This window comes from Phyllopteryx taeniolatus, chromosome 12, assembly GCF_024500385.1.
Source record: "Phyllopteryx taeniolatus isolate TA_2022b chromosome 12, UOR_Ptae_1.2, whole genome shotgun sequence".
Lineage (NCBI taxonomy): Eukaryota > Metazoa > Chordata > Actinopteri > Syngnathiformes > Syngnathidae > Phyllopteryx > Phyllopteryx taeniolatus.
The window spans coordinates 10,329,804-10,354,137 of NC_084513.1; the positions used below are offsets into that span (position 1 = coordinate 10,329,804).

The 24,334-nt window shown below is 42.8% G+C and overlaps 1 protein-coding gene across 3 annotated transcripts; it reads right to left on the reverse strand.

Annotated features, from left to right (window-relative positions):
- Window positions 1-5,680: 5,680 nt before the first annotated feature.
- Window positions 5,681-23,105, reverse strand: pde1a (phosphodiesterase 1A, calmodulin-dependent). Of its 3 annotated transcripts, none has more exons than XM_061793018.1 (16): window positions 20,971-23,105; window positions 17,234-17,260; window positions 16,353-16,466; window positions 14,973-15,155; window positions 13,354-13,420; window positions 12,019-12,135; window positions 10,606-10,746; window positions 10,324-10,424; window positions 10,077-10,202; window positions 9,181-9,282; window positions 8,817-8,937; window positions 8,644-8,725; window positions 7,965-8,085; window positions 7,667-7,851; window positions 7,402-7,575; window positions 5,681-6,188 (listed from the first exon to the last, which is right to left on the reverse strand). In XM_061793018.1, exons 1-16 carry the CDS (start codon window positions 22,569-22,571, stop codon window positions 6,145-6,147), a joined length of 3,306 nt encoding a protein of 1,101 aa, XP_061649002.1. In that variant the 5' UTR covers window positions 22,572-23,105; the 3' UTR covers window positions 5,681-6,144. The 3 variants fall into 3 exon arrangements, with proteins under 3 accessions (XP_061649002.1, XP_061649001.1, XP_061649003.1); XM_061793017.1 differs by having other exon boundaries at window positions 14,973-15,158; XM_061793019.1 differs by lacking the exon at window positions 12,019-12,135 and having other exon boundaries at window positions 14,973-15,158; window positions 20,971-23,104.
- Between the last annotated feature and the right edge of the window lie 1,229 nt (window positions 23,106-24,334).

Here is a 24,334-nt window from a genome sequence, read left to right on the forward strand (position 1 = left end):
TAGTTTAAGAGTAATGGATGAATAGCTTGTTCTCATTAGCTAATTAGCAAGCACTAGCACTATAAGTGTTATATATTTGTCGATCACTTATCATTATTTAAGAAACCACTCAAACACATCTGTCACTCACACACACACACACACACACACATATATATATATATATATATATATATATATATATATATTATTACTATTATTGGTAGTAGTAGTAGTAGTAGTAGTAGTAGTAGTAGTAGTAGTGGTGGTTGTTGTTGTTGTATGAGTAGTAGTAGTAGTAATAGTATCTCGTATTTGTGTGAATGTTGACACTATTCCGCAACAAAAAAAGATTACACAATATTCATTACAATGCAACTTTATGGTCGTTGTCAACACTCAAAAGCTTTTTTTTTTTTAATCTAAACTCAGATCCATGGAAGGAATAATCATAACATTTACTCAGAGTCTAATGTCATGCCTCAATACTGCTCACATCTTTTCTGGGCATCTGAAGGTTGTTATATACTCTTTTACTTATGACCCAGCATGACCACTTATTCAAGAAACCCGTGATGATTTTTTTTTTCTTGCTTGTTTGTAGATCGATTGGTGTCAACAGACCGTCACCATGGTAACGGGAGGCCTTCTCCATTCTTCGTTCATCTTTTTATTTTTCCATTCCAACTAATATAACATGGATCATCCCCCCAGGAGAACATCGTGTGAGAAGAAAGTGGACCTTGTTGTTGTTTTTAAGAGCATCCAGTCTACACAGTGCTGTGGCATATGCGCGGCCGGCAAACAGACAAGCTCAAAGGAGGTGACGTGTCGCTACCAGCTGCTCCGCCGGCGCAAATAAAGGCAGGAAGCATCCAAACAAAGGAGGGAACAACAAGCTGAGAAGAGACGCCGCCGACTTCCTGCTGGTCACATCACGCATGTGCGCTGCCTGCCTAAACACGAGCAGAAGCACTCAACTATACGTACAACTTAAATTCAAAATGAAATTGCAGCCTGGGCTGCACTCCTTTCACTACGTGCACAGCGGTGCCTTGAGATACGAGTCGCCCCACATTTTCCAGCAGTCGTCCGGCCGATTGTTTTGCCTTGACTTCCGAACAAAAATTTGAGATGTGAGCTTTGTACGGCAGCAGTGAACTCAACTCACTTTCACAACATGCAGCAGTGTGGCAGAAGATAAATAGTTCACAATTCTCTCAAAAAAGAGGATTCATGCTGTTAAATGCCACTCACTTCCGGTTGAAGTCTACTGTCAAACTAATCATAAAACAACAAGAATTACTCGTTGTGTATTTAACAACCACATACGTTCGCTAGCTTAATGCTAACACATAATAGGAAATGCCATAGACGACAACAAATAGTGATCTGTGAGCATTAATACATTTAATAATCAGCATTTTTGGTCAGTCGGTTGTATTTTACATTATATTTTGTATGTTATATCAAGTTCCCAATAAAAGCCTACGTACCAAATGCACATGTGGAGGCCCTATAAAAACATCCCATAATAATAATTTATTGGTGGACCGGCCTTTGATGTCCCATTTTGCACTACGCTTGGAGAGATTTAACGTGCTTAAGTTAAATTTAGAGGACGCTGCTATTTTTATGACCATGTATTTTTCTATGCATGTTGACCTTGAATTCACACATACACGCAAGCACACACACAAACAGTGGAAACGCAAATTTTCAGCGTAAACTTCCATGTTATGGGGGTTGTCTCCTTTTGATGACATCACCATTGTGTGCTGCTATTTTTTTATATTAAAAAAATGACCTACCTGACCAGTTAGTTAACAAGTACTGTAACAGTTTTTTTTAATTGCCTGTTTTGTGAATGGACTTCTCTACAGGAAATTCAAAGGGAAAAATGGAACTTGGGGTGGGGTGTTCATCTTCTGCTGATGACATCATCATTGTCCGTCGATGTCTCCTGACGGGAGCAACTTTCGGGTACTGTTTTGTATTTTTTTATTAAACCCACCGACAGGGCAGTTTTCAATTATGCCGCTGTGTGAACCGAGTTCTCCAAAGTGACATTTTTGGTTCTGTCTCCTTTTGATGACATCACATTGTGAATCAACTTTTTAAGTTTGTTGTTTTGTAAATAAAGTTCAGTAACGGTACCATGATTTAAAGTGGGTAAATATCAACTTTGGGGTGATTTCTCACTTTTTTCTGACTTCTAACTTCTCCATGTGAGACATTCGCATAATCGGCATATCTCCAGGCCACACCCACTATGTGACATCACAACATGTTGACTTGCTCTGAGCACAAAAACGATCAAATATTTGACTTCAGTGTTCCATGTTCCAACTGTTCCCATTTAGCTGGACTCAAATGGAGGTTGCACACGATTCACAAGCTAAGCATGATGCTTTGTTAAATGTTTAATGGAGGAGAGACGTACACTTGAAAAAGAATAACTATTTTCTGGAGGGTCGAACGCAGAGGCACTGAAATACAAATTGTAAAGGGCCACAAAGAATTCAAAGAAGTCAACGGTCCATTTATTGAGGTTGGTCAGCCCACATACGATAATACTGTAATAGTCAATCTTTGCGCCTACAGCTGGCGAAGTGTCAATGCACGGATGGGTCAAACAACGAAAGTGAAAGTTAAAAATTGCACTTGCCCAGTAACCCAGTAACAGGCTGTGTATTGGAGGTATTCGCCTCTGTTGCAAGTTCAGGTAAAGTCTGACTGTGTTCATGTCTGTGTGTCGGCCAGAACACCACTTGAGCCCAGACTCAGAGAAAGGTAATAAAGGTAATAAATTCACTGAGGCAGATCCAGTATGTGAGGTTTTCTCCTTTAGTCATCTCCAAGAAAACAATTCCTCTCTCTTTGTACATTATGTGTGTGGTTTCCTAAGAGAGAAAGAACCAAATACAGACTGGTAAGTGAACATAGGATAAATAACAAAAATAATCAAAAGAATACACTTAACAAATCATACAGTATCTATCAAGAGCGCCGTTAAGTTAGCAACATTTACACTGTTAACATAGCACCTCCTGTATTTTGCTCTTATTCTGAAAAAAACGCCACCACTTCGGCGGATAGCGATCCATTCACGGTAACTGTCGCTAATTAACTCCATGTAAAAATAACTCATTCCGGTGCAACAGGTAACAACTAATCTAAAAAAGCACTCAAAGTATATTTGTGTGTCGCAACTCACTTTGTCAATGACACACACAGCCAAACAAAACTTATAACCCGTTATATTTTACCGACTTAGTCGCACCCAACTGTTATTGCAGCCATCGTGACGTCACTGCCCCTGCACGTGTAGCAGTGGCATGGAGACAAGTCGTGCTGACCCAACCCAAACGCATAGCGAAGAAATAACAGTTTGGGGAATACAAATAGGGCCCACGTTCCAACATTATGTGCTGCTCCACAGCCCGGCTCTGATTAAAGACGCGGTGACACGCCAAAGCATCAACGCAAAACTACAGAGAGCTCTCGGAGCTTTTAAGGCCACCGACTGGAGCTTTGTGTTTGGAATTAGGTATAGCAATAGAAGAAAATGGCAGTGGTCATGTGTCTTTTCAAGCATGGCTTCTTGAGACTTTTTTGTGGGTCTACTCGTGGTAGACATGCCTACCAAATTCCATGTGGCTAAGTGGCACCGGTTTGAGGGGCTGAATTTTCCAAACATTTATAAGACGACTTATTAGAGTTTTGTCTTTAATGACCATCATCATCAAACTGTGTCGACGTGTCTTTTTGGGCACGACTTCGTAAGACAGCGATTTCCATTTTGCTAAGTCAAACTTGCTTGAATTTTCGAAACATTCGTTATACGAGTTATTACTGGTTTTGTGTTTTAAGGCAAGTTATCTAATTTCACTGCCACGCTTCATCTACACACAACAGCAAAATATCCAAACCTTCACAATTTTGCTGTTGTCCACTTGTGGTACAGGTGCTCCAAATTTAGTAACAATACACCAAAATCTTTAGGATGAGGTTGTCTTTGAAGGACACCTAAAAATGGGTCAAATGGCCTTAAAATGTCTGCTTTTAACCAAAATGTCAGTCTTCCTGTGTCTTTATAGGCCTGGCTTTTTGAGGCACTTTGTGGGTTTACTCATGATAGACATCCCTACCAGATTCTGTGTATCTAAGTGAAACTGGCTTTGGGGGCTGAATTTGCCCAAAAATTGAAGGACTCCAGGAAATTGCCAAAATGGCTGATTGAGAGTTTTTTGGTGGTTCGACGTGCAATGGACATGTCTACCAAATGGTTGGTCAAACTGGCTTAGGGGGCTGCATTTTCCATGAAATTGAAGACACTTGGAAATGGCCAAAATGACCGTAAAATGGCTGCTTCAAACCAAAATTGCAGCGTTCCTGTGTCTTTATGTGGATGCCTCTTTGAGACTGTTTTGTGATTCTACTCATGATTGACACGATAACCAAATTTCATGTTGCTAAGGGAAACTGGCTTCAGGGGCTGAATTTGTTAATAACATTATTTCAAAGTCACCAAAAAAACAAACGGTGTGCCAATAAAACCTGATGTGATTTACCTTCGGGATGCTTTGTCGCCTCTGATTGGTCGAGGAGGCAGGAGGTCTTTCGTGAAGCTGTCACTCGGTTGGCTGTCCCGTGAGTCCTCTTGGTGGCGGTCTACTGACACCTGGTGGTCGCAACCTGTGGTGCACGCACACGATCATGCTTGTTGTGCGTGTCCATGTTCGCGTGTTCCCGTGTGTGTCCGTTCTTAGTGTGTTTATGAGTGTACATGATAGCGTGCATTTGTGATGGTGAGTGCAACAGTCCGTGTTTGTGTGTGCATGTGACCATGTATGTTACTGTGCACATGTGTGTGTGTTATGTTTATTTTAGTGCCTGTACGTGTGTGCGCGCATGTGGGCGCGTGTCACACACGTGTTAGTGTTCGTGCGCGTGTTAGTACGCGTGCATGTTTTTCAGTGTGTATATAAGCAGTGACGCGCGCTCAGGGAAGGCAAGTGAGGCAGAGCCTCACTGCCCCCTGGTGGTCTTTCTTTTCCACTGCATGTGAATAGTAAATAAAACCTTATAATTACATGAAATTGTTCCATTTTAGTTCTATGGTCCGTGGTTTACATCCATTTTCTTTTTCAATTCAATAATTTCAATGATTTCTTCATTAAAATAGCTGAATGTTCATATTTACTGTTCAAATGCATAGGAAGCCCAGCTACAAGTCACGTTGAGTCACCGCTCCCATGATACTTCAAGAGACCACGCACACGTCCATCTAGGGAGGCTGTGATTGGTCCGTGGCTTCACACAAGAGACATTGGTGTTTCCTCATTACATCTCCAATAATATACGTTTTATCACACATGCACTGCACTTACTGACGTTGAACAGACTGTCTAATATATTTAATGAAAGTGCGTGACATTTAGTCTTTCTTATCAACCAGAAAAGCCACTAAAAGTGCACAGTGGAGTCTGTTATGTACCATGCCACAACTAGCCTGTGGCAGTGTTGAGTTGAGCTTCATCAAGCTCCAGACGTCACGTGACTGACATAGTCAGTGCCTCACCAATCATGAACCTCACCGCACGTCACTGTATATAAGTGTATGTTCGTGTGTGCGTGCGTGTCCTTGTAAATGAGTGGATAGGATGAAGTGTCTGTTGCATGAGTGAGTCTTCAAAAGTCAGTTTGAGGATGTTTATTTCAATTTAAACACAAAACATCTGTACAACACACACACACGCACACACAAACACAAAGTTCACAATAACGCCACACACACACACACACACACAGTGCTCCCTTCATTGGCTTCAGGCTTTTTGAAAGGGTTCACATGGCGATGTGATGACTGACAAAGATACAACCAACACCTCCATGTGTCCGTAACACTCATGCTAAGCTAGCTAGCTAGCTTGATGGGCGCTAAGCTAAATGCTTGTTCAGTGTTCAATGTGTTCAACAACACACTTCCTGCCAAACGGATTGTTTTGTTTGTTTGCACAGGAAGCCATACTGGCGTGATCCCTTCAAGGTCAGTCCAAAAAGAAAAGTTCCACAGGGCTTTGCCATGACCCCTGAGGGACGCCTTACAATCTGTCACCATGGCGACAGTTTCCCTGGCAGAATTCACAGCAGATGTTCCAATTAGGCGTTTTCAGGCACTTCCTGCTCCTCTCCCGGCCCGGCCCCTACAAGAGTTACCAAAGCAACACGTTACCGACAGTATTTGTGCTTGTGTGTGCATTTGTTTTTTTGTGTGTATGTGTGTGCATACGTGTGAGTCTATGTGTAAGTTACTGCATGTACATGTCTATGTATGTTGGTGTGTGTCTGTGTACATGTTTTTGTTTATGTGTGTGCATCTATGTGTAGTAAAGTGTATGCATGTGTGTGTGATAGTGTGTGCAAGTGTGTTAGTGCGTGCGTGCGACTGCATATGTGTCGATGTGTATGTTAAAGAGTATGCATTTGCATGTGTCTGTGTCAGTGTTGTACCTGAATGAGTTCAATGAACGAAAGTTCTGCGAACGTGAACTGAACTTAGTTACTTTCTGCCTGATGAACATAATTGAGAAAACGCTCATTCTGGGGTCAAAGAACGGTTTTCGAATGAAAGTTCATTTTCACTGAAGAGTGCCAGGTTTTGTTAGGGACTTCAAGGACAACCCCGTGTGAACACATTATATACGAGCTTCCATATGTCGGGGGATAAATGCCGTATTTGATTCAGTGCGGCCACGGCCGCCATTCATGACAGGCACGTCCCAGCTGTGTGAGAATGCGAGGTGCGTTTAGGGACACTGCGTAAATGGGAGTGAACGTGCTCTTCGGTGGTTTGTAATTCAGTACATACGGTAATTGTAAAAATGGATTACTAGGAAAATTATTATTTGTAGCAGAATGCTTTAATTTAAGATATGTACAATTAAACTGTCCATCCATCCATTCATTCTCAATACTGCTTGGATCCTGTTCAGGGTCGCCAGGGTGCTGGAGCCTATCCCAGCTGACTTCCGGCGAAAGTCGGACTCCACCCTGAAATGGTCGCCAGTCAGTCGCAGGGCACATATAGACCCGGACAACCATTTGCACTCAGATTCACACCTCCAGGCAATTTATAGTCTTCAATTAACCTCATCAGCAATATATTGAGGAAAAAACAAAACAAAACTATGAACTAGTTCATTTTTACAGTGGTGAAGTTAGTTCGAAATTTTGAATTATGAACTATGAACTGAACTAGTTAATTTTTGGAACGATGAAGTGAACTTTGAACTTGGAACTTTCCCAACACCGGTCTGTTCGTGTGCATGTGTGTTTGTGTTTTTGTTTGTTTCTTTGTTTTGTTTGTTTTGTGTGTGTGTGTGTGCGTGCGTGCGTGTGCATGTGTGTGTTCTGTACCGTTCCATCTGGAGTGGTCCTCAGGTTGGATGTCAGGTGACTCTTGGTAGTGGTCGTCATGGTTACGTGTTTCATCAAGTGGGCAGCGAACCGAGGCCTGCGATTGGTCAGCCGTATGGCTTTTGATCTTAGACTCCACCTCCTCCTGGTCGTCTAGCTCCTTATTGGCCAATTCTGCTCACCATGTATAGATACACGTTACATTACTACTGTGTGAGTTTGTGTGTGTGCGTGCGTGCGTGCGTGCATGCGTGTTTGCGTGTACCATCCACGGAGAGTTCCTTCCACCTGTCCTTGTTCCTGTTGATGACATCACTCAGATGCTTCCTGAGCTCAGGCAGGTCAATAGCGGTCAATGAGAAGTCCATCTGTCCGATATCACGGTTGCCGTGGCGACAGCTGCTGTGTCTCTGGACAGACTCCACAGTGACCGAGCCGCTTCCCGTCAGGCTGGAGAAACAACTAGCATTTGAAACCTTTCAAAATAAAACTCCAGTGAACAACCACAATGGGAAACTTGGGAAATTTAGTCTATCGCTTGTCGTAGAGCGGGCTTGTGATACCTAGGACGTCGGTTACCCGTCTCTTGGGCCTTCCTCTCCTCGTCTATTAGGGGACCAATCACCTTCTCGGTCATGTCCACCAGGACGCTGAACGTCGGCTCCACAATGAAGTCAATGAAACCTGACAATCAATCGAGCAATCAGAGGTCGGACTACACCAATTAAATTGTATATTTGGTCACAAAAGGGCAATATTTATTCACAAAATTCAATAGCAGACCACAAAAAGTTGCATTTTGGAAACAAAAATCCTATACTTTGCCTCCAAACACGATACAGTTGAACCTCAATATAATGGACGAATAGGCGTGGGGGGTCGTCCGATTTAACCGATTGTCCATGACATTGAAGCACTTTTTTTTTTTTTTTTTTTACCATATGCACCCATATTACGGTACAGCACAAAATTATTGTTTTTGGGTCCATGCCGCTATATATATATATATATATATATATATATATATATATATATATATATATATATATATAAGCCAATAAGCATTTTCAGGGTTGGTCGCTTTTTCTTAATTAAACTGTGGGGGAAAAAATAAAAAGTCTGCAGGTGCCGAACCACCAGTATGCGGTGGTCCACTGTACTTTGCCATTAAGACACAAAAATTTGCTCACAACAAGTTAACAGAGGTGGTTGCTGGTGTTTTGTGATTGGTTTGCTTCTTACCGATCTGAGACTGTGCAATCATGGTGGCTTTGCGGTCACAAAGAGGAGAAAAAGGAAGGCCCAGTTCCACTTCTTTGTCTCCCTGGGACACAAAACAAACACTCAAGCTGCAAGTGCTAGTATACAAATATGTGTGTGTGTATGCATGTATGTGTGTGTGTGTGTGTGTGTACCTGTCTGAAAAACTCCTCCATGAGACTATGCGTCCAGCGGTAGTGCAGCGGCCAAGTTTTAGCGGGGTGGCTAATGTCAGCAGCGTGCAGCATTAGAGACAAAACCTTCACCTTGTCCACACTGGACACACGTCACATCAATCAACAACCGAAACACACAACACAAATAAAGTAGCAGGCATGGTTGGATAAGAAAGTCAGTGTAATATTTAGACATAAAATGCAATGGTTGAACACAAAAAGTTGTCATAAAAAGGGTTGCAGTTACCCTCCAAACACTGTCACAAAAATTCTATATTTGGCTTCAAAAGTGCAATATTTGTGCAAAAATGCAAATGTTGAGCACCAAAAGTTGTTGACCGACCCATGTGGCTGCGAGAGGGTGTTCCTCATGGTCTTGATCTGCTGGAAGTGGCAGGACATGTCCGTGGACATCACCATCTCAATCACCAGCGCACGAAGCTCCCTGCAGAGCAAGATACACACGCACTAAGAATACATTCATCATGTGTGTGTCTGTATTATTTGTGTAGTGTGTTTGAGTATGTGCGAGTGAGTGCATGTGTGTGTAATGTGATTGTGTGCCAGTGAATGATAGTGTTTGTGTGAGTGTGAGAGAGAGTGAGTCTATATGGATATGTTATGTCCGTGCGTGAACCTGTGCCTATATGTGTGCGCGTGTGAGTGAACGTGTGTATATGTGAATGTGTGTGTGTGTCAGTGAGTGTGTGTGTTTGTGTGTATGAGAGAGTGTGTATGTGTCGATACGGGTATTCGTTTGTGTTTGTGCGCGTCCATGTGTGTGCCTATATGGATATGTGTGTGCATGTGAGTAAGTGTGTGTGTATACATTAATATATATGTGTGAGAGTGTCTCAATGAGTGTGTATGTGCGTGTGAGTATGTGTGTATGGGTGTGAGTCAGTCTGTATGCTTATGTGTTTACGTGTATGTGTGTGTGTGGGTGTGAGTCAGTCTCTATGTGTGTGTTTACGTGTGTGTGAGAGTGTTTGTGTGTATGTGTCTATATGGTTATGTATGAGGGGCCGTTAGGGACATTATTTAGGATTAGCTCTCACACTTGCTACTCAAATGCTTTCACACACAAAAACTACTGAAAGGCTCTCATGAAGAATACTGAAAGGCTCTCATAAACACTACTCAAACTCTCATAAACACTAGTTAAATACTCTTATATGTGAAAGTCTTGCTCTCACGGCCCATAGATTTGTGTGCATGCGTGCATGCGTGTGTGCTTACCTCCAGTCGTCCTTGTTGAGGTTGACCAGGATGTTCGTGTCCTCGTCCGCCATCAACCTGTAGGCGGCGCTCACGTGGTGGTTCTCCAGTACCGATCGGTCGTTGTACAAGATGGCGACATCCGACCTAATGCGTGCACACACACACACACACACACACACACACAGCGGGTCACACGACCACAAACAGACGACATGCAGTCGCACACACACATGCAAAATGGTGGCGGGTGGGGGTGGAGTTCTACCTTGTGTGTATGTGGAAATTGTTTGTGGTTCCCGTGTGCTCAAAGTCGTGAATGGCCGCGGCAAAAACCATCGCCAGGATTTCCAGCTCGCTCAGCCAGTGCTACACACACACACACACACACGCACGCACGCACGCACACACACACACACACACACACACACACACACACACACACACACAAACACACTCACAGGTTCAGTCCTTTTAATTTTTTTTGTGTTCACATTTCACAATGAAAGCACATCCTTTTTAGCAGTGTTGCAGGATTGCATTGCATTACCATGGTTCCGGTGTGCAGCATGAGGAAGTGCGCCGTCTGTGTGACGTCAGCGGCATGGACCAGGTTGTGGTACGGGTTCTTGTGTTTGCTGTAGCCGTTCTCCAGAGCCTCCACAAACTGCACCAGGGCCGGCACCGGAATCTGAACAACAGACTTACGCTCATTACTCAAATCACTCGTATCTCAAGTCAGTTTTCAACAATTGAAATGCCATTAATCCATTCCAGCGGCCCAAAAAAAACCCCCAAACATTTTAAACGTTTTTTTTAATAAAAACAATAGCTCTGTCCAGTATTGTTATGTAGAAAAACATACAGTAATAACATTAAAAAATACTAGTGGCAGCCTAATTTAAACTATTAAAAACTGAAATTCTTTCTAAAATTTTCAGTTTGTAGTTTAAATACTTGTTTGAAGGTTTACTTTAAAAATGAAAGCTTAGTTTAAGCCTGAGCTGTTCCTGTCAGCCATTTTGAAAATAAGGTAACTGTTGGCTGCCCGTCAGAAGCAGAGAGCCGTGAGCTTTAGAAAGGGAACCACCACTCAACATTTCCAAAAGGTTGCAAAATGTGTGGCGAAGCTGCAATAGGCTAAATCACAGTCGAAAAGTGGGTGTCCAGGTTCAAAGCCGAAGAACAAGATCCTGCTTTGAGTGACCTCCGTGACAAGCAAAGGAGTGACAGACCATCTTCAGCGGTTAATTCTCGGAATAGTGCTAGGGTCGAGGCACTGATCAGAGACGATTGTGGAGTCACCATGATGGTTTATCATTGATGATATAACCTAAACCCCATACTTATACTATATCCCCAAACCCCATACATAACCCCACACTTTCCTCACTTTATCCATCTTTTCAAGGACAGAAGTCCGCAGTTTAGACATTCTTTTAGCCCCCTTGGCAGGCATTTATCCATTCCATCTGCTTCAGTATAGTATATATCGGACAAGTACTACGCTTGGACTTTTTTGCCAGGTCGACTTTCGGCACACCTTGTACATGTTTTTCTGTGATGTCAAGCTTAAATCCAATTTGTTTCTTCTTTGGCTCAGCACTCACTTTTGAAGCACGAACAGTTGTGCCAAAATACTTGCATACAAAAAATCTAAAATGCAACCACAAAACACAACAGGCTCACTGTGCGATAACCACGTGAACTGATGGTGGGCAGATGTTGCAAACGTCGCTGTCGCCTTCTCGTGGCAGAACCTTTGAAGCTCACTTTTAAGGCAAATATTTGCTCGCAACTCTAAAGCAAAAAAGACAGGGACCGAGTGACAGCTCGTAACTGGAAAAAAACAAAAGTTGGGGCACTCGTAAGTCAAGGTACCCATGGAGTTCACGCGCGACATTACACAAGCACACTTGGTGCATACACACTCACACACGTGACCACATAAAGACGCGTGTACCCTGAACCTGTTGATGAGGTCATAGCGCGTCAGGAGCTCGTAGACCAGGAACTTGAGGGCATGCTCCCCCGTGCCCTCGTGAAGGGAGAACACATCGAAGGACCACTGGTCCACATTCTCAAGACAAAACACACAAACAGACATAACAAACAGAATAAGTCATAATCAGCAGACAAGGAACTAAACATGGAGCAGCCATTGTGTAACAATAATAATAATAATAAGAACAAGAAGAAATTATTTTTTGATTGTATTCATTCATTCCTTCATCTTCCATTCCGCTTATCCTCACTAGGGTCGCAGGCGTGATGGAGCCTATCCCAGCTATCTCTCGGCGAGAGGCGGGGTACACCCTGAACTGGTCACCAGGAAATCGCAGGGCATTTTGATTGTATATGGTTGTTTTATATTTTTTTGTATTAGATCGCTTTGATTTAATTTAATCCATTTTCTTAACCACTTTTCCTCACTAGGGTCGCGGGCGTGCTGTAGCCTATCCCAGCTAACTCTGGGCGAGAGGCGGGGAACACCCTGGACTCAACGCCAGCCAGTCTCAGGGAACATATAAACAAACAACCATTCTCACACACATTCACACCTACGGGCAATTTAGAGTTCTCAATTAATGATATCAATTATCAATCAATCATATCAATTATCAATGAGAAGTTATTTCATATATTTTGTATTTTCTTTATAATATTTTAATTTAATTAGATATTATTTCAGTAAATAGATGATAATAGATATTTTCTTTATATATATATATATATATATATATATATATTGGTATTTGATTATATTGATTAGATTAAATTCCAAATTTAACAATGCTGTATTTATATATGTATTTATTATTTCTCTTTTTGAAATATAACTAGCATTTTGTAGTTGTTTTATTTTTTTTTATTTTTAATTATTATTTATCAGGTTAAATTTGTAATGATAATAGAAAGAAAGAAGAAAGAAGGAAAGAAAGAAAGAAAGAAAGAAAGAAAGAAAGAAAGAAAGAAAGAAAGAAAGAAAGAAAGAAAGAAAGAAAGAAAAGATTAAAAAATTACAGGATTCAAATTATAACATAACTATAAATAGGAAATTAAATTTAATTGTCTTTAGAATATATATATATAATTTGTGTTAATCAACAAAAATGTAAAATCGGGGCAGGGTTGTTGCAAAAAACAAAAAGTCACTGATGTAATTTTTGTTGTTTGTAGTCAACCCATCATCATCATTGTGAGGGACAAATTATGAAGATGTCACTTCCTGCTGGAAGAACCGCAGAGATAAAACTTTAATTATATTATTTATTAATATATAATTAATTTCGATTACCTTGAGAGCTGCGAGAGCCGTGGGCGGGTACGTCAGTCCGACCATGTTGGACGTCCGTCTGTACATCCTGGTGGCACGCACACGTGCGCACACACCCACGCACACACACACGCACACATGCACACACACACACACACACACACACACAGATATATAAGAATATGGCGCTCTGCAGCCATCCTCCTCCACACGTTGCGAGCAGGATGGATTGTCAGTTGCCATGGCAACCGTGCTGCAAACACACTTCACATTACACGGGTCGTTAAGCACACCGAACACACCAACCCATACCGTCAACATCACCATCACATCACATCTTCACCATCATTATCATCATCATCGTTTAATGAATGTGAATGGTTCAGGTTTGGATGCTACTTGTGGTAAATCTCTGTTTCGTCAAGGATATTTGGGGTAAATATATATATATGTATATATATATATATATGTATATATATATATAGAGAGAGAGAGAGAGAGAGAGAGAGGCTGAAATAAGTATTTAACTGTCACCACCCTGTCCTGCACACATTTTGAATACCCTTGACAGGGAAAAGTGTAAAGTCACATCTTCTTCCTCTATTTAGTAGATTTCAGTTCAATAAAATCTTGTGCAAAATAGTTGTTAGTTTATATAGTATATTTATTTTTTTATATTTTTCATTGTATTCATTGGCTAAAATTCTTCAGAAACCCATGAAATTTCAAAATGTTTATTTTTATGATATATAGTTTCTTTTTGGGAAAAATGAAAACAATAAATATATCTTATATATAACTTTTTGATATCAGTTTTTTAATGCAAAGGCAAATTTAAATGTAATGTAAATATATTATTCATATTTAGTTGTATCCGACACATACCATTTCAATATAGAAATATAGTGAGTAAATCACACTTTTATAAAATAATAGCTATAATTTTGCTTTATCTTTTTAAATTAGTTATCATATATCTTAGTCAATTTAATTCATAAGTTAATTTTTTTTGCTTGTTTTGTTTGTATATTTATTCAGTTAAATCTGGCACAAAACAGTTAAGAGTATAAATGAACAAGAACAAAGACGTGGAAGCTTCTCCTTGGCAACTTCTCAGAAAAATTTGTACGCACGTGAGTATTTCGTGCCGTGCACAATGTATGGTAAGTTTACCTTTGAAGAAGCTAGCCTTGACAGACAGTGTGAATGGGAAAACAGTCATCCATCCATCCATCCATCCATTTTCTGAGCCGCTTCTCTTTCACTCGGGTCGCGGGCGCGCTGGAGCCTATCCCAGCTGTCATCGGGGAGGAGGCGGGGTACACCCTGAACTGGTTGCCAGCCAATCGCAGGGCACATACAAACAAACAACCATTCACACTCACATTCACACCTATGGGCAATTTTAGAGTTGTCAATTAACCTACCTTGCATGTTTTTGGGATGGGGGAGGAAACCGGAGTGCCTGGAGAAAACCCGCGCAGGCACGGGGAGAACATGCAAACTCCACACAGGCGGGGCCGGGGATTGAACCCCGGACCTCAGAACTGTGAGGCAGACGCTCTAACCAGTCGTACACCGTGCCGCCGGAAAACAGTCACAATGGACAAAAATAAAAATGACGTAGCGGTCGACCTTACCTCTCCACGAATATCCCGGCTTGTACGGCGTGGACGATGCTCCTGAATCTCGGCTTCTCCTCAGGCCGCCGCTTGGCCACGCCCATCTTGCGGCTGAAGGTGCAGGCCAGCCAATCGCGGACCTCCCTGGGTACCGACTCGGCCTGCAGGTCGCTCAGTTCGTCCTCGGGGTCCAGGAGACGTCTGCTGGAAGTAGTGTGTGTGAGAGCATTTCAGTAATGTATGTGAGACGGTGTTTCAATAATGTGTGTGAGAGCATTTTGTTTACGTGTAAGAATGTGTATGAGTCTTTTAGTAGTAGGTGTGAGAGGGTTTCAATTGTGTGTGAATTTCCATTGTGGTGTGTGTTTAAGCAATGTGTGTGAGAGTGAATTCTGTAGTATGTTTGACAGAGGTTTCATAGTGTGTAACATTGTTTTAATACCATGTGTGAGAGTGTTTCATTGTGTGTGAAATAATTTCAGAAGTGTGCGTGAGAATGTTTTATTTGTGTCTGACTGTTTCAGTTCTGTGTACGAATGTTTCAGTGACGTTTGTGAGAGCGTTTCAATTTTGTGTATAAGATCGTTTCAATAGTGGGCAAGAAAGAGTTTGAGTAGTGTTCATAGGAGCACTTCGGTAGTGTGTGCGTGACAGCGACTCAGAAATATGTGTGAGCGTGATTTGGCAGATGTGAGAGTGATTCAAAAGCGTTTGTGCGAGAGCGATTCAGTAGCGTGTGTGAAAGTTTTTCAGTTGTGTGTGTGTGTGAGAGCAATTCAGTAGTGTGTGAGAAAGTTTCAGTTATGTGCATGAGACTGTTTCGGGTGTGTGTAAAATATTTTAGTAAAGTGTGTAAGAGCGTATCACTTTTGTATGGTAAGGGCGTTTCAATTGTAGGTGTGTTTCAATGGTTTCAGTAGTGTGAGTGAGCGTTTCAGTGTGTGTGTGTGTGTGTGTGTGTGTGTGTGTGTGTGAGAAAGCCTTTCACTAGTGTGTGTGAGAGCATTTCATCAGTGTGTGTGTGTGTCAATGTTTCAGTTGTTTGATTGAAAGTGTTTCAGTAGTGAGTGTGAGAGCATTTCAGCATTATGTGTGCAAGTGATTCAGTAGTATGTGTGAATATTTTTGTCGTTTGTATGAGTGTTTCAGTAGTGTGTAAAAATATTTCAGTAGAGTGTGAAAGCATTTCAGTTCCGTGTGAGAGAATTTCAGTAGCCTGTGTGACAGTGTTTTAGGTGTGTGTGTGTGAGTGTGAGAGCACTTAATTTGAATCTGACGGCATTTCAGTCGTATGAAAATGTTTCGGTTGCGTCCTGAGAGAGCATTTCAATACAGTATAATGTGTGGGAGTGTTTCAGTAGTAGGTGTGATATTTCATATTTGTCTCCGCTATCTTACCTGGTCTCGTCCGTGTAGACAGCATCCAACATGGTGGCCGCCATCTGAAGGTTACTGCGCAGCTCCTGTATGTCGACCACGCCGCGGTCCATCTGATCCAAGACCGCTTTCAGCCTCAAAATAATCACAATGAATGACAATATTGTTTTGTATGACACCACAACATACCGTGGTTTTTTTTAGATACAAGCCGTTGTTTGGCTGATTTGTTTGCTTTGACTTGCGAGCAAAAATATAAGAGGGCTGTATGGTGGCAGTGAACTTTACTCAACACACTTATAATTCAACGTTGTGTATTTAACCAAAACCTCAAAGCTTTGGCCTTAAGAAAGTAAGCTTAGCTTAATGCTAACACACGATGCAAAATGCCATAGACAGGCTAACGAATAGCATCAGTGATGTGGTATTATAACCCTTCAGGCAAAGGATATTTGAATACAAACAGTGCAGCAACATATAGCATATATTCTTCATCCTAGTAGAGTCAATATTAATGTTAAAAATCTCTCTTTGTCTTGTCTCGTTTTCCTGATGCCGTAAAATTTCATGGCATCATTACTTCACCAAGGAGAAACCGGTGGGCCTTGGTGGACATCTAGGAAACTTATGTAAAAATGGAGCACACATAAAGCTAATCTAAGGTAATGTTTAAATGTTGTGAAGTGTTGCTGGACTCCTGTGGATCAAATGCATTGTGCTGTTATCATGGTGACCAAGCTGGATGAAATGTTTTAGTTTCCATGGCAACAGGAGAGAGAGAGAGACAGACACATTTTTAAGTCAAATCATAATGACTCTACCAGGACGTATAATAGTCTGTGTATATGCGTGTGAGTATGTGTCCGTGCATTTGTCCGTGTGTGCATGCGTGTGTGTCTTACCTCTGTGATGTGTATTTATATTTCTGCCTGTAAAAAAACAAAACAAAAAATGTATCGCCATAAAGTACTGTAAACAATAACCATGACATCATTTGTTTAGAAAAGGACAGAAAGGGCCATCATTTCGTTTATATGTACAAATACTGGATGTATTCATGTTGTACACACATGCACACACTCACAAGCACATTTTTAGGACCAAGACACACAAATGCTTCAAAGTACAAAATGACACACACTAAGAACACAACAATAACAACACAAAGTGCAACAAAAGCAAGATGTCAAGATGTTTTGATTCTGCTGTCTTTTTGTCCATGTTGTTCAGAGTGCTGCATTGACGTGCGATTTTGTGTGTTGTCACCATGCGAATAGAGGCCAGTGATGTACACAAATGTGTGCGTACTACATACAAATGTGTGTGTCCTTAACCACACAAGAAAAGGAAGCTGCTCACTCTGCTTGTGTAACCTCTTTCACAGTCTTAGCCTATTAGCATGTAGCATGATAGCGAGCATCATGTTAGAATGTAGCATGATGGCTAGTATAATGATAGTAAGCATCATGTTAGCATGTAGCATGATCGTATCATGTTATCATGTAGCATTACATTATAGTTACCATCATATTAGCAAGTGAAGCGTGATCATTAGCAGCATGTTAGCATGTAGCCTGATAGTATCATGATAGTTATTATCATGTTAGCATGTAGCATGATAGTTAACATCATGCTAACATGTAGCCTAGTAGTTAGCATCATGTTAGCATGTAGCCTGGTACTTAGCATCATGTTAGCATGTAGCATGATAGTTACCATCATGTTAGTGTGTAGCATGATAGTTACTGTCATGTTACCAAATCATGATCGTTAGCATCATGTTAGCATGTGGTATGATACTTTACATCATGTTAGCATGTAGCATGGTAGTTAGCATCATATTAGCATATGATTAGTACTGAGCTAACATGAATGAGAACCCAATGAACAATTCCTAACAATCGGAAACATACACATTTATTCTTCTTGTGATTGTCATCTGTCAAGCGTCTTGTTAGCCCGACCCTCATGCTACTACAACCTTCCAATCAGCTCCTTTCATCTCCAGGATGTTTTTTTTTTTTTTTGCTAGATGCTCGACTTCCTGTTACATACTTGCCGCTGTCTGTTTCTAGTCTGCTGTCGGCTGCTTTGTACATCGTGGCAAACTTTATCTGTTGTTCTACCTTATCTGATATTCTACCTTGTCCACCACACTACCTTATCTACTGCTCTACCCTGTATGACACGTTACCTTCTCGGCTACGCTAGGTCTCGATGATCACATATGCTACCTTATCTACCACTCTAAGCATTTGTTGCTCTACCTTATCAGCCACTATCTTATCTCCATTTCTACCTTACCCGCTTCTCTGCCTTATCTATCGCTCTACCTTATTTGTTACTGTACCTTATCTGATGCTCTACCTTGTCCACCGCATTACCTTATCTGCTGTTCTACCCTATGTGACGCTCCACCTTCTCTGCTACTTCAGATTATCTCATGTACTACCTTATCCACTGCTCTACCTTATCTACCACGCTACCCTATCTGTTGCTTTACATTAGTTGACACTCTACCTTGTCTACTGCACCATTTTATCTTCTGTTCTACCTTCAATTCAATCAAATTTTACTTTTATAGTTCTGGACCACAAGCCTCAAAGGGCTTCACAGTAACTAATATCAAAATCTCAACCATAAAGCATCCAACAATAATCTATTTATACACATACAATAATATAATCTAAATAAACATCCATCCATATAACACATCAAAATTAAATTCAGCCTCTGCAATTGTCCCTTAGCTGCTGCTCTGGATCTTTTAATAGATTTCATATTTTATTTTATTATAGGTCTAATTGTGTCCCTAGAGTGACACAAAAAAATGATTTCTATTTTAACAAGCGGTGTTGCCGGGCGACTTCTGCGCCACATTTGCAATAAAAAAGAAAAAAAAAAAAGTAAAAAAGAAAGTGAGAGACGCTTGAAGCAAACGTGTCTCCCTCACTGTTTGTTTCTCACACATTAACGTGCGCCAGTGTGTGTGTGTGTGTGTGTGTGTGTTCGGGCAAGAATTGGCACCAGGATGGCGAAAAGCATCCTCAGCCTGTTGCACTCGTTTGTTTGTTTAATGACGGAAAAAGACGACAAGATGGCCGCCACCCGGCAGGTGTGCCACGCAAGACGCCCAGCTCAACATGGCCGCCGCCAAGGATGACATCATAACACAGACCTCCACCAAGGCGTTGAATGGAACGCTACCCAAGTGTGCACCTTTACAGATCACATTCACTGAGAAGTGAAGGAAAGTGCTCGCCTTATCTGCTGCTCTACCGTATTTGCCGCTCTACCCTACCTTATCTGTCACTCTATCATGTCTGCCGTGTTGTATTATCTACCGCTCTACCTTATCGGCTGGTCTGCCTTATCTGATGCTCTACCTTAACTGTGGTTTTACTACAGTGTATCCGTCGCTGTATCTTAGCCGTCACTCTACCTCACCCGTCTTTGAACTTTATCTGCCATTCTATCGTGTCTGTTGCTCTACCTGCGTGTGTCTCATCTACCTTATCTGACGCTCTACCTTAATTGTGCTCATACCTTATCCGCCGCTGTAGCTTACCTTATCCGTCACTCTCCCTTTTCCGGTGCTCTACTTTATCTGCCATTCTACCTAATCTGCCCCTCTACCTGATTTGGAACTCTACCTTATCTGCTTACTCTACCCTATCTGCCCCACTACCTTATTTGCAGCTCTACCTTACCTGCCTCTCGACTTGATCTGACGTTCTACCTTATCTGCTGATCTACTCGAGCTGCCATTCTACGTTGTTGCTCTGACCTGCCCCTGTCTCATCTACCTTATCTGACTTGCTACCTATTCAGCCACTCTACCTTTTCTGTTGTTCTTCCTCATCTGCCATTATACCTGAACTGCTGGTCTACCGGCGGCACGATGTTTTCATGTTCTCCCCGTGCCTGCGTGGATTTTCTCCGGGCACTCCGGTTTCCTCCCACATCCCAAAAACATGCATGGTAGGTTGATTGACGACTCTAAATTGCCCGTAGGTGTGAATGTGAGTGCGAATGGTTGTTTGTTTGTATGTGCCCTGCCTTTGGCTGGCAACCAGTTCAGGGTGTACCCCACCTACTGCCCGATGATAGCTGGGATAGGCTCCAGCACTCCCGCGACCCTTGTGAGGACAAGTGGCTCAGAAAATGGATGGATGGATGGATGCTAGTCTACCCTATCTCTAGTTTATGATGTGCAGCTCTACCTTATCTGACAGTCTACTTTAACTGCTGCTCTAACTTATTTGCCTTTCTACCATATTTTTCGCGCTACCTTACTGCCACTTTACTGTATCTTTTCTAACTTAACTTCTGTGGTTACTTATCAGCTGAGTCAAATCTGTTAAACTTTCACATGTAACATTTTAGCATGTAGCACGTAGCATGTAGCACGTCTTCACTGATACTTTGCTTCCTGGCAACGCTCTTCTGTTGCCACGGTAACCACGCAACATGCCACTGCTGCTACTGTTGTTCCACATGCAAACGCACATGTAACTGACAGCTACACGTAACACACACACACACATCCATCATCTTCTCTCATTATGACATCAGCATCATTGCCTCATGATTATGACGTCATCCATATGACATCATCCTCATCCCGTCATTTACTTACATTCCTCTGAGGCGAATGAGAACCTGACTGTTGTGGTTGTGCTCCAAAGAGTCCACAAAGTCCTGCACCTCCTCCTCCTCATACTCCTGCCGCTGCACCGCCTCCATTTGTGGCTCCTCTTCCTGCGGCATCTCTTTCATTTGTTCTTCACCCTGCTTCTGCACCTCCTCCTCTATTTGTTGCTCTTCTTCCTGCTGCATAGCGTCATCCTCCTCCTGCGGCATCTCCTTCACGTGTTTCTCTTCCTGCACCTCCTCGGTTTGGTACCCCTGCTCCATCGTGTCAGCCAGCTGTACCTCCTCCTGTTGCACCTCCTTCTTTTGTTGCTCTTCCATTTGTTGAGCCACCTCTTCTTGCTCCAACTCCTCCTCCTGCGGCAACTCCTTTATGAGTTCCTCTTCCTGTTGCTGCACCACCTCCTCAGTTGGATCCTGCTGCTCCTTACTAACAGCATGCTGCACTTCCTCCTGTTGCGCCTCCTGCATCCCTTGCTGAATCATCTCCTTTTTGTGTTCATCATCCTGCTTCTGCACCTCCTCACCCTCTTGCTGAACCTCCACCTCCTTAGTTTGCTCCACCTGCTCCATGTTCACAACCTGCTGGGCCTCCTTTTCTTCTTCCTCCTCCTGTTGCTCCTCTTCATCCAGTTGTACCTCCTCCTGTTGCACCTCCTCAATCTCCTGCACCTCCTCAGCAAGATACCTCTCCTCTTCCTCCTTCTCAACGTTCATCTGCTCTCCTTGGTGTGCCTCCTGCAACTCCTCCTTTTCATGTTCCTCTTTCTGCTTCTGTACCTCTTGTTCCTCCTCGCTCTCTTGTTGAACCTCCTCCTGCTCCTGTTGCTGCACCTCCTTAGTTTGATCCTCCTGCTCTATGTTGACAGCCTGGTGCCCCTCCTCTTCTTCTTCTTCCTCCTGTTGCTCCCCTTCAGCTGGCTGTACCTCCTCCTGTTGCGCCTCCTGCATCCCTTGCTGCATCATCTCCTTCTTGTCTTCATCATCCTGCTTCTGCACCTCCTCACCCTCTTGCTGAACCTCCAACTCCTTAGTTTGCTCCACCTGCTCCATGTTCACAACCTGCTGGACCTCCTTTTCTTCTTCCACCTCCTGTTGCTGCTCTTCAGCCAGTTGTACCTCCTCCTGTTGCACCTCCTCAATCTCCTGCCCCTCCTCAGCAAGATACCTCTCCTCTTCCTCCTTCTCAACGTTCATCTGCTCTCCTTGGTGTGCCTCCTGCACCTCCTCCTTTTCATGTTCCTCTTTCTGCTTCTGTACCTCCTCTTGTTCCTCCTCGCTCTCTTGTTGAACCTCCCCCTGCTCCTGTTGTTGCACCTCCTCAGTTTGATCCTCCTGCTCTATTTTGACAGGCTGTTGCCCCTCCTCTTCTTCTTCTTCTTCCTCCTCCTGTTGCTCCCCTTCAGCCGGCTGTACCTCCTCTTGTTGCCCCTCCTCCTGCACCTCCTCAGTCCATTGAATCTCCTCCTCAACTTTCATCTGCTCTCTTTGGTGTGCCTCCTCCAGCCGTACCTCATGCAGTCTTTGCTCCTCCCACAGGTCTTGGTCTAGCGGTATCGTGGCCTCCTCCTGGGCGTGGGTGTTCATGTGGGTGTGGATGAGGAGGCGCAGGAGGTCGTTTTAAGTACACAGGTCCAACAACATGGACGTCGGACGAGGGAAACGAGGATGAAAAGTGGGAAGTTCATCAACTTCTTGCGTGGGGGCGACCTCCACGAGGAGGAGGAGGCGTCAAAGTTGAGGAGGAAACGGTGAGAAAAGAGGAGATGGCGACCTCCTGCTGTACGGTTTGGATGCTCCCGAGCGTCGGACTCCTCGTCCCAGAGTGTATCGACGTGGAAATGCAGACAGAAAGTGGACCGGTGTTGTGGATGGAGGGAGAGAAAAAGAGAGAGGAGAAAGAAAGAGAGAGAGAGGGCGAGCGGCAGCAGAGCACATGAGACAGCGTTACCGTGGCAACGTAAAAGCGGCTCGTTGCTAAGAGTGATGGAATTCTGCAGCCAACACACATGCACTGTCATACTTCTTTACTCCTCATCCTCCCCTTTCTTTCCTAGCTCCTCCTTTCCTTTCTTCTCATTCCTCCCTCCTGGCTCACCTCCTTTCCTCATTCCATTGTCCTCCCTCCTACTTTTCTCCCTGGCTCCTCCCACTACCTCTCCAAACTTCCTTCTTTGCCTTCTTTTTCTTCCTCCTCTCTGACTCAACTGTTCCCTTCTTGTCCTCCTTTGATTTTACTCCTGTCTTCCCTCTCTCCTTTTTACTTAAATATCAGTTTCCTCCTCATTTGTCCCTCTCCAGTCTCCCCCTCCTTTTTTGCTCCCTCTCCTATACTCATTCCACTCTCCTGCTTTCATCCCCCTCTCTATTGTAATTCCCTCCTACACCTCCTTTCCTCTTCCCTCCCCCCTTTCGCCTGTCCTTTATTTCCAGTCTCCTCACCTGCACCCGTTCCTAGTTTCTTCCTCCTTCTTGGATTCCTCCTCTCTCACTCCTCCTTTTCTCTTTGCATCTTGCTCTCTTTTCTCCATCTTCATTCTCCTCCTCAACTGCTCCTTTTCTGACCTTCCTCCTTTTCTTTCTCCTAATTCCTCCATCTTTTCTCTTTCCTATCTTGACCTTGCTCCAATTAGCTCCCTGTCTCCTTCACATCCTCCTCCCTTTCTCCTATCCCACTTGTCCTCCTCGTTTAGTCTCTCCTTCCTCTTGTCTCCCTCCTTCTCCTCTTCAAATATTACCTCCTTCTTCAAAACATTTGTTCCTCCCTCTGCCATCTTCCTCTTTCTTCTTATTTTCATCCTCCCTTCCTCTTGGCTCTTTCATTGTGTTACGCTGTGAACGTGGAGTTGTTTTTATTGTTTAAGATGACAACAACCTAGACCTCATACTTTGTCTTGAACTTTTTCTCTGCGTTGTGATTGGATGCTGCTGCTATTGCGTGGACACGCCTCATGATGCTGCGTTTGCTCTTGGTCGGTCGTCGCGTCGGGCCCTCCTCTCCCGTTGGCCGGAGAAGGTCACCTGATGGCGACAACGCACGTCACACTTTGTTTTTAGAATCACGGAAGGAAATCACATCTGGCAAAATGATGGAGAGCTAAACAGCTGAAATAGAAATTTAAAAAAGAAACAAATGACCTTAACTTCCTGTTCCTGTAGCATCCTTTCAAATTAAAACAAAGAGAAGCACTGTGCTTTTCTTTGTTTTGCACTTGCTTACGTGTGAACGACTTTGATTGGACTTTTAATGGATTATCCTTAAATACCATGAGAAGTATATTAATTAATTGGGTAATTGTTTGGGTTAAGAAATGTGTACACTAATTAATATATTCATATTTGAACAATTA